At 53.5% G+C, this 10892-nt stretch overlaps 2 protein-coding genes across 2 annotated transcripts; one reads left to right on the top strand and one right to left on the bottom strand.

Annotated features, from left to right (window-relative positions):
- Positions 1–1335: 1335 nt before the first annotated feature.
- Positions 1336–2845, bottom strand: BDZ83DRAFT_580971 (uncharacterized protein; the record flags this gene model as incomplete). Its single annotated transcript, XM_060505403.1, has 2 exons — positions 1336–1746; positions 1832–2845. The coding sequence occupies 2 exons, from the start codon at positions 2843–2845 to the stop codon at positions 1336–1338; spliced, it is 1425 nt and encodes a 474-aa protein (XP_060363405.1).
- A 2289-nt stretch (positions 2846–5134) lies between these two features.
- BDZ83DRAFT_781494 (uncharacterized protein) lies at positions 5135–9513 on the top strand (the record flags this gene model as incomplete). Its single annotated transcript, XM_060515551.1, has 3 exons — positions 5135–7085; positions 7488–9161; positions 9200–9513. Exons 1-3 carry the CDS (start codon positions 5396–5398, stop codon positions 9511–9513), a joined length of 3678 nt encoding a protein of 1225 aa, XP_060363404.1. The 5' UTR covers positions 5135–5395.
- Between the last annotated feature and the right edge of the window lie 1379 nt (positions 9514–10892).

The raw sequence follows: 10892 nt of genomic DNA, 5'->3' as shown, positions 1-10892 counted from the left end.
GAGGATGAACTTGGTGGGAGTATTGAGGGGAAGGAGGTGAGAGCAAACACCGCTGCATAGAAAAGGCCGGGTATGTCGCTGAATTTACCGTGCCACCGTCCACGTCGCACAGAACCGTCGGCCGGTGTTTGAAGGGTATCCCCCGGGACGGCGCTTCGGGAAGGTCGGCGGCGCGCTGCGGGAGAGAAATGGCGCGGGGGTGCGATGGTGGTTGGTTCAGTGGTAACTAGTACGTGCTTTCATCTTCAAGGATTTGCGTTTTTGCTTTTTCCATTTCTTTCCTCCGCATCGCCTCATCTACGGTACCTTAACCCAGTCTCCTTTCTTTTCCTCTACACTTGCAGAGTCTGAGGGTACTATCCCAACGTCTCGAATCCGAGACATGCAGAAACAAATTGGGCCAACGAGATGCGGTAGGTAGTAAGTAAGTATTCGCGCCCAGTGACGACGCCTAGCGAGGTGTGCCTTGAGATTCGACAAGGGACAGGCCTGGTCAAACCGTCAAAGTCGTGATGTCGTCGAACATGGGGGGTGTCTCCACTCCTAGCGGCGTTATCGATGGGCTGTTCATTGCTACTTGAAGTACTTTTTCGCGAGATTGAGCTGGAGCAGCGGTGCATACTACACCGTACAGAGCCCCGAAGGGTGCCGAGCCACGATGGTAACGAACGAACGATTGGTATCCACGGAATAGCAGAGTTTGGGCGTGCATTTCAGCAAGGGTAGGTTTACATTGATAGCTGCAAAAGTCATGGGATACAAAAGAAATCTTTCGAGCTGCTGCAATCTACAGTGCAATCGACCATCGTACAGGGGACAGGCGCAACATGTCGCCATGTCCCTCTACTCTCCCCGAGCCAGAGAGCCCAGGATCTATCCGCAAACGTGCTCTATCTTATAGGTTGAGGTCGTCGCATTCCCAGCCACGCATTATTATGGTTGTGAACGCGCATGTCGCATTTGGATGGGCCACACATCCAGCTCATAGGCTGGCCCATGCGATAGACAACACGTAGCTCGCAAGCCGGTGTCATCCTGTTCGTCTTTTCAGGCTTCATCCCATATCGGCCGAGTCTATCGACCCAGTTGCATAATCGATCGGGGCCAGCTCTTTGTCCGATCTAAGGGTCGCCCTTGGAGTTGATAGGTCGTGGTGGGCCATGGGATGGGACAATCAGATCTGAGCTCGCGTCACACTGTCCCATCACCGTCACTCGGTCTCGTCTTGTAAGGTAGCTCGGCTCTTGGATGTGGCAGCCTCGATGGTGGGCTCCGTAACGCCGTCGGACTGTTGGCGACCTGACCATACCAGTCTCAGACCCAGATGTACATGCCTCAATCTTCGCCCTCAATAAGCTTGACGGTAACGCCGCTCTTGCCGTCGCGAGCAATCTGGTACTTGCCACCGAGGACAAGGTCCTTGGCAACAAGCTCGCGCGTACGGCCGAGGGACTCAATGTCACCGATACGCTGGATCGTAGCCTCCAGATGATCCCGGAAGCCCTTCTCGGCGCAGATCTCTTGGAACGCGCGGTGCATCGGCACAGATGAGGCGCGGACCTCAGCGTTGGCCGCGATACTAAACAGGTTGAGTCGGTCCATGTCACGTATGAAGTCGGCACGCGTCATGATCTGCTGCGCCTTGTGCATCGGGAACCTGGGCAGTACGTGGCCCTTTTCGTCGTCGTACAGCTCCATGTCTTCTTCCTCATCAACGAGGGCTTGAGCGAGGACCATGGCACCGGCCTGTCATGTGTTGTCAGTCAAGTCTGTCCACTAGGATTTCCCACACCAGGTTGCGACAATGCGTAAAGGGGGGATTGTTACGTACAGCCCACTTCTGCTGGTCCATCACGTCGTCGTCCATCTCGGCGCCGAGAATCCAGCACTGGTTGAGAAACCATGTCTTCTCAACCTCGCAGATGGATTTGCACGTAGCAATCATATCTCTGCTCTTCGCAACGCGGTTCAAAAACGACAGTCGGCCACCAACGAGGTCATATACCTCCTCAAGTCTCGTTGGGCTCAACTTTTCGTTGAAGTATTTCATGCGGTACTTTGCGAGAGCTGCGATAGCTTGGCGTTTGGGCAGGTCGCGCACCGACATGATTTCCATACGCGTAGCTAGCTGTTTGAATCGCTCGTATACCCAGTAATCATCCGTGTTGAAGACCATTGTCACGAGGTTGGACGCCGCCCACTGTTCGGCACGTTGCTGAAGAAGTTCAATCAGATCCTTGCCATCGTCGTCGTCGCGAATCAGGTGCATTTGGTTAATGATGACCACCAGGGGCTTCTTTCGCGTTTCACGGTTGACCAGAGCGACTTTTTCGAGCTTATTAAGGGCACGTTCGATATCGAGCAGAGCTGTCGTGTCGCGAGGACCGCGTTCGCTGAAGTATCCGCCAATGTAATCCTCGTGAAACTCAAAGTCAAGGGCCTTGCCGAGGCGTATGCGCACAATCTCCAAATCTGCGTGAGCCTCAAACATGGCCACGCCTTCTCCGTCGATTTTACGCATGGCCTCGATCAGCATGCTGCTCTTGCCGGTCCCCTTCTCGCCCATGAGCAGGAAATAGTGCCCAGCCTCTGACCCGTCAATGATTCTGTCGACGCGTGCCTGCTCTGGCCGCTGCACCCATCGATCGTCGGCCTCAGCGGAGGTTTGCGGCACTTCCTTCCCAATAGCGGCCAGCTCAAGAACGGGGTCGCCAGGCGTGAAGGCGCGGGTCATCTTCTTCAGGACAATACGCTTGTACGTCTTGTGGTAAGCATAGCCTGCCACTGCGAAGCCGACAGCAAGGACGAGAATGGAGGCGAACGATGTCGCGGCGGACTCGAGCATCTTCTTGGGGAGACTATCACCGCCATCGTGGGCTCTAGTGGCGACAGGTTCTGACTTTGAGCTTGATTGTGGTTGATCTACGCTGAAGGTCAGCTCTTATTCAATGTGCAATGAAGATGTTCACTTGAGATTCCTGTTCGTGGGCCGGCAACGCAAATTCGTTCTTCTAGGACATGCATAGGTGACAGTGGTTTACAGGCAAGATGTGACAGCAACCGGTTCGCAGCCTGATTCGCTGTGGAAACCAGTCGAGATCTGACCTGCAGCATCTTGGCCTGCAGGATCGGGTCCTCGGCCACACAGAGACGTGGCATCCCTGTCCAACCCATCCAGAGGAAACGGGAATCTGGTGCCCAGCCTCGCGCAGCCGTACCCTACTTGGCCTCTTGCAGGTGCCGCATCACATCCATCTCGCCAACATCGTACGAAGGATGAAGCTGCCACAGGGGAGAGTGGAACAGTCCACCGACGACAAGAAAGGATGGGGGAACTTGAAAAGGTATACACGAAGAAATGAGAACGTACGCGCACCAACTCACCGGATCTTGCTGGCGGGTGTGTGGAGAAGCAGGCGGCGGCTGTCTTGATGTTGACCGCCGATGAAGGTGGTGGTGCCAATGCCGGTGCCGTCCTTGCCGGTGCTGACAGCGGCCCCCAAGGACCGCGGCGGCAGCCACGCGTTCCAACCCACCGGGTCGGAGGGGGGCGCAAGTGCGACAGCATTCGCTGCCCACCCTTGCTCGCCAAAGTCATTGCTATACTACGCAGTACGTGATGAGCATCTGCAGGGCCTGCTGCGGCTCGATTCCGATGGCGACGGGTCGGTGAGAAGTCCTCGCCGAGTGAGAGAGCGTCTCGGAGTGGAGGAGGGAAAGGCCGGCCGGCAGGTCCTGGCGGGCAGTAAATGTAGTGTAGAGAATTAAGCAAGGCACAGCGGAGAGTGCGAGATTTTGTGTTTATGGAACAGACAACAGGGAAATTAAAGAGAGAAAGAAAAGAACAGGACAAAGAGTCAGTGTCGGTCAAGCCACAGGGGAAAAAAAACAGGAAACACAACACGTCGGTGCTACGAAAGGAGAGGACTCCGAGAGCTCCTGCTACATCTTTGGCCTTTCTTGGCATGGTTCTTGACCTTCTTTCCTTGGCATTGGCCCCTGCCCAGCTGAGGGACGAACCCAACTGTGGCACCAGCTTCAAATCACGTGATAGAATCTTCTCAGGTGTGGCTGGCGCCTTATGAACACCGCCTTAAGTAAGCAAAAGCTCAGGTGGCCCCACAAATCAAGTTCCGGATGTCGCTGTGGAGCCAAGTATCGCGACGACGAACCGTTGGCGAAGCTGCATCAGATTGTTGTCTGCTGAGGCAAGACATGGACTAGTTGTTTATACCAAGTCAAGCCTTATCTGTGGATCTTATGATATATTACATCGGGTATCTGATGAGATCAAGATATCACATCATATCTTTCTCTCCATCCTGTAGTCTACCTCGCCCGGCTGATGTACGGATACATGCTCACAAATCAATGGATACTACTATCCGAGTACCAATCCCATCATTAGGTTTATTCATTCAGGCGCGTGAGATAAGAGCCAGGCTCCCAAAAGCCGAATGAATCAAGTTCATCACAGCTTGAACTTCTTGTTTTCTCTTCAGCTAGGTTCATTTATTTTCTATTCTATTGACTAGTCGATTTCCACGTCCAGTGTAAGATTCCGTGGTCTCTCAACTTCCTCCACGATATGATACTACCTACTAGTATAAAATCAAGCTCAAAGCATACACTCAATATTACCGTATCTAGTCAAGATAGATATGACATCACCCTGGAGACAAATTAATACTTTGGGAGCTCAAAGCGTACCTGTTGCATTGTTCTGTGTGGTCAGTTAAGCAGGTTTGTCTTTCTGTAGACAATCCACTCCGGTTTTCACATCGCCATTGTCAACAAAACAATTCTCTCACCGAGCATCTTAAACACCTGAGGCAGACCTGTGTATTGACTTCACCATCGTCCCTTCCCTCTCACCTTCTCTCCTTTGCCCGACGCGCCTGCCCATCACACGCTTCACTGTTTATTTTCCCCTCCCACAATTTTACTGTCCATTCTGGCTTCTCCAACTACCGCAAACCTCACGCTTCTCATTCCCTCTCATTCATCGTCTCATACACCAGTAACATCATCTCTTGCTCCTCCACCCCTCGCATCAGATACTATCCTTCTACGGGCTTCAGCACTACTCCGCGATTGGCCATATTGGAGGCATTGGACAGGCAGCTTTTTTTTTGTTGCTAAGACAGAGAGAGTGTGTCACCGCATCTCTGTATTCAACCATATTCTCGACCACTAACTGATCTTGGTGCAGATTCTCCCTGCTCGACCAAAGTTTTGGGGCTTGGACAACCAGAATCCTGCTTGGATCACACTATCCTCTATCGGCTTCATTGTACCAGCTTTCCGACTTGCTTCGCTGCTTCTGTCCAACCCATCACTTATCTTACACAAAGCTCCTCCATTTGCCAGCTGTGCTCCAGCCTCCAGCCCAACAATGGCTCCAAAACCAAAGAAAAGCAAGAGCTCGCAGCTTTTGCGTTATCGATCAGATTCTGCTCACTCACTTGCACACACTGCGACCACTACTCGCCAGACTCCTCCCTCTACTCAGTTACAGCCTCGTTCATCGACTCCAGTAATCAATGAAGCTAATCGATCCAATCCGCTCTCGAGGCTCTTTCGACGTAACCGAACCAACACTTCACTCAACACCGCTCACCAGCTAGCCGTGGAGGGACCCCCTTCCAAAACCGAGGGCAACTCACCAGGACCGACTCCGGCTCCAGCTCCACCTCCGCCTCTTCCCACTCCCCTTCTGGCGGGATGCCCAGGCCGCGAGATCACAGGCGCAAAGACCAACGGCCGCGAATGGGCTTGCGACTTAGATGAGCCTCCTGTCTTGGGCTATTCTGAAGAACTGTCCAAGACTGACTTTGAAGAACACCCGCTGGCCCATTATATGAAGCTGGAAAAGGGATGGGAGAAACACCAGCTTGCCATGTACGGCCTCATTCTGCCAGCCAAGGTCGAGAACGGCACTCCTATCTATACTTGGGAAAGCGACTCTGAAGACGAAGAGGACATGGACAAGGCATTGGTGGTTTCGAAGGAGAAAGGACAACACGCTAAGCCTTCCGCCCAAGTGGAGCGACTAAGAACGCCCTCGAACATCCTTCACAAAGTCAAGTCTTTCGCAAACTTCATTGCCACATCTGATGCAGAGAAGGATGTTCCCGAGCTCCCAACGCTCAAAGAACTTCTCGACCATTTCGGCTTACCCCCCGGAACCTCAAGCGACACGGCGCCTCGGAGCTTTCTTCGTACGACCCGGTCAAGCAGCTCTCTGCGCTCAAAGACACCCACTAGACCTGTTCCCAATGCTACTCAGTTACGCAGCAAGCGAAGCACAGGAATCGAAAGATCCCAGATATCCAATCCCATTGCCCCTGAGGAGATGAGACGGGTTGGATCTGACTTCAGCCAGGCGGTGGCTCGACGCGGCAGAAACGTTCCGGGAGGCGAGCGAGATTCACTCTACGCGTCATCTTTGCGAAGCCCATCAAACTTGATCTCCCCGTCACTTTCGACGAGTGTTCCGCTCTATCTACTTCAGCCTCAACACCCTACCGTCTACTTTGGGCAGAACGAGGCCCCTCCCGAGTTTCGACATGCCTCGCCTCGTCTAGCTCCCATGGAGTATACTCGACAATACTACATTGCCAAAGCCAAGGCAGAGGGGGAAGGAGTCGACTGCACCATCCGCAAGCCTGCCTCTGTCTGGGCTTGGACAGAAGACTTCAAGGAGTTCCTTTTGCTTCCGCAACTTCCCGCAGGTCTTGAGAGAAACTTCTTGCCGGACAATGGCAAAGACTGCAAGTTTTCCAAGATGGGTCGGTTTTCCAAGAACAAAGATGTTGGCAAAAGAAGCTCCTTCGTTCCTCTTCCTTTGAACCTTGGCCCTTCTACTCCACTCATGCCTGCCCACTTCCACAGCGACTCATACTCTTTCATTGGCTCAGACCACAAGCATCGCTCATCTAGTGATGGGTTCTCTCTTGGTCGTACCGCAGCGGCCAGATATGAGAGTCTGGTGCAGTCAACAATGCTGCTGCTGGATGACCCGTCCGTCCCCCTGGTTGAAGAAGATAAGGATTGCTTCGTTGGTGTTTGCCTCAATACCAACAGTGCGACGAAGTCCCTCTTCCGCCCCAGAATGATTCAAGCATCTCCTCTGGACAGAGCTTCTATCACTGCACTGCCCCTGCGCTTCGCTTCCCACCGAGCTTCCAGTGAATCTCAGCCCACAGATGCCCTCATGGCTATCCTTCCTCCTCCTTGCAAGGCGGAACAGTTCCCCGCTGAGAATCATCGTCGCGTCAGCAATATCACGAAGGCTGCATCGAATGAAGTAGCTCCGCCCGATGCCTCTCTGCGGAGATCCATTGCACCGATGTCATTGTCCACAACTAGTGTTGAGAGAAGCTTACCTGCACGTCGTGTACAAAGTGGAATGACAGAAGCGTCTCCGCCGTGCTATGGTTCTGCAACTGCTTATGAAAGATATCGCCAGCAGTTCACACTAACAGCCACGGGCTACAGGGACGAAAACAATGTATCACCCCTCGGTTTTGAGCATTTACATGAAATGCCTTTTGATGGAAACGTGTCCCCTTTGAGCAGCTCTCCGGCATCTGCACAGACTGAGGTCTTTGCGCCAATGGTCACGCGGAGACAGGAGACTCAACAGACTTTGGACGACGCTCTGACACCAGTGGTTGAAGATGAGACATTTCTCCAAAGCATCTCAGATGATGCCGCTGAAATTGCAGACACATCTTCCATTTACTCGCAGGATAGTGCTGTCACAGCAGTTCACCATCCTTTGACTGGATGTCGCCCTTCTTCTACGGACTTAATGTTGCTGGCGCCTACGACCAGTGAGCTTGAGAATGGAGAGGGTTTGACCCCGCGCCAACCAGAGAACCTTCCTTCCCATGTCGCTCACTCTCAGGAAAGAGCTTCACGACGCTCACCCGTCCTTGAAGCCATCTCATACGTCCCAAGTTCAGAGACTGCCCAGTCTTATGTCGCTCATGAGGAAACTCATGATAATGCTGATCACAGATACTCGGAAGCTCCATCCAGTACCATCAGCAACTTCTCATCGCAAGCGACTGGATCTGCTGTGGACCGTCACGATCGCTACTCGGCTGCTTCTCATGTGAGTATAGCCACATCTGTCTCGACATCCGCCTCTTTTCGTCTTCCCATTCAGGGCACTCCGGCCAGCCTGGAAACCGACTATGCCAAGGCCAGCAGCAAGTATGCACGCAATGTGGCCACTGAGGCTTCGGCTCCGGAAGCTTCTTCAAGAATCTCCAGCATACGGGCCCAGGATTCTCTCCCGCTCTCCCGGAGCTCTGTCACCAGAAACCCATCGTCGCCCCCTCGCATTCATTCCTCAGTTACCTCAGCCGATACTGCCGCGTACTACCGCCAGAAGCGCCTTCCCAAACGACCCGAGCCGGCACAAAAAGACCCTGTCACCGAGGCCATTGAGTCTTCTCGCAATTCGGAGCTTCCATCTCTCCACATCAGAAGACGCAGGGCTGTCCCGAGCCTTCCTCAAATTTCGGCATCTCAGGCATACCCGAAGCCGCTGAGGCTCAGCACGATGAAGAGCCCCAGTCCAGCTCCTACGGCGTCAAGCGCCGACCGCGCAGCTTCCGCTGCAAGCACTGGAACGGTCGCTCGGTCAACTTCGAGACTCATCACGGATATCGGAAACGAGTTGAACCGCGAGATGGAAGAGGTCTTGTCGCCTCGCTCCGCTGCCATGGCTGACCGCCCGCTGACACCGAAGAAGGAAGTCGACGTTGAGACGCCTACTCGTCGCCCTCGCCAAGTCCAGTCGATGAAGTCCATTCCTTTCAATGCGCCTCCGCTCCCGGCGCCGAACAAGCCACTTCCTTCTATCCCGAAGCCCAAGACACCGAAGCCCAAGCCGAAGACTGAGGCTCTTGACTCTGCCTTCATCGACGTGGACTTTGGTCCTGGTCCTGCCAAGTCCTACGTCCCCGCCCGCCCGCCGCCACCCATTCCGGTCTGGAAGCCGATTGACACCACTTCGCCGTCTGCTTTCGACACGACTTTCGACCCTTATGTCACTCGAGCCGACTTCTCTATCAAGAGAGACCGCACAGTTCGTCCCGCGGCGTCCATGGCGGCGATGTCTCCTCGTCCTAGTAAGTTCATTTACTGTCTTAATATCAAAGTCCATGCTGACAACAGCCCGCAGCACCTTTGGTTGACCAGCGCCAGCAGCGCGTCATTCAGCCGACAACCTCGGCTTATGCTCAAGGACCCGCCAACGCCCCTTCCCGATTCTTGGGTAAGATGGCGTCGATGGCCGAGCTCAAGAACGGCAGAAGAGACACGATCTCGAGCCGTTCTACTGATAGCGACGACGCCGTGGGAATGAGAACTTTCCTTAGCGAGGATAGTGCTGCTTCTTCCGCGTCCTCGTCGACCAGAGACAAGGTCCCATCGGGCTCGAAGCGGAAGTTCTTGAGTAACTTGTTCAAGAGAAACCGCAAGGACGGCGAGAATTAAGTGTCTAGTATGGAGAGAACGCGAGGATTTGAGGATAGCAAGGTCTGAAAGGGGATGTTCGTAGACTAAGCTGTGTGATATGTATCTGTACAACTACGACGGGAGATGATGGCCTGGGAATGGGGGATATGTATAATGAATTGGCAAGTCAAGTGCTCACTAAAAGACGTGCGACTTGACGCAGGGCAGAAATCATCAATGTGTTATTTAACGTCCTCGGTCTTCCTCTGTCATTGTATACGCCTCTACACGGCAAATGTAGGAAGAATGAGCTCTCTTGTGATACCTACGTGGGGTCTTGTTCATACGCCCAAGAATGTTGACAAAGTCTCTGTCTATGCTGGCAACCTCGTCGGAGGCGGTTCGGTAGCATAGGAAGGACTTTCTTCTTCAGCGTCGACACTGACAAGGATCTCTCATTCCCGCGCAAACATGCTAGGAGGAATGCGAGTAGAACATTCCGTGATATTGAAAGGGGACCAACTTGTTGCGGGGTTCCATGACAAGGCGAGCTACACGTAGTCAGTGGGGAGTTCTCTCAGAAACTTGGGGCTGGCCATCGATTCTGGTAATAGTGAGAAGGGAATAAATAACAACCTGCATAAGAATGTCGCACTAGAGGTTGCGCAAGAAAGTACAGGTAACGAGCCGACTTCACCATCCCTGATGTTAAGGGTGAGGCAAGCCGTTTTGGGTCAGCCGTTGGAGCGGTCCAGGAGTCTCGGCAGGGAATTATGTCATTCGGGCCCGGCATCCAGGTCATGGGGATGGATCCTTCCGATCGCTCTGTCCGGGCCGGTAGGTGGAGAATCCCCTGGCGGAACCCTGAGGGGATCCTTGGCTGCTGTAACGCCTTAGGGCGAGTACGGATACCCAGCTTCAAGACTCGTATTGGTAAACTTTTTCAGAGTTGTCTTTCATGTCGCCAACGTCTTATCGTCGCTAACGGCGAAAACGAAAACGAAGAGGCATTGAGTTGACCACCCCACGTGGCCGCGACGCAGTCCAACGTCTTCTCCCAAGCTACCACCGACGTTGCGTGGACTGACGACGTGGCGGACCACGCAAAGTCGACGCGGCTGGAACACTTTTGCTGCGCAACTAGAGTATATATAGCCCAGTCCCCGAGATTGTTGAATTCCACACAGTCACATTGTTTTCGCTTTTTGTTGTTGCGCTCTGTGGCACCAAACAAGTGGGCAAAGAGGCCGATGGAATGTTACTTGCGGGTGTTGTGCAGACCCGGGTCGCCGGAACGGGAACTGAGCCATCACTAATTCCTCATCCAGTCGCCTGTGCTAAATTTGAATCCCAGCGCGCAGCCTCCGTGAAAATGTCACCTACCTCCATATGGCCATTTCGCTATTATCCGGGGACCG

This window comes from Colletotrichum acutatum (assembly GCF_030867785.1).
Source record: "Colletotrichum acutatum strain CBS 112980 chromosome Unknown BDZ83scaffold_66, whole genome shotgun sequence".
Lineage (NCBI taxonomy): Eukaryota > Fungi > Ascomycota > Sordariomycetes > Glomerellales > Glomerellaceae > Colletotrichum > Colletotrichum acutatum.
Note: the sequence above shows the minus strand (reverse complement) of the source record. Positions and strands in the feature narration are given on the sequence as shown.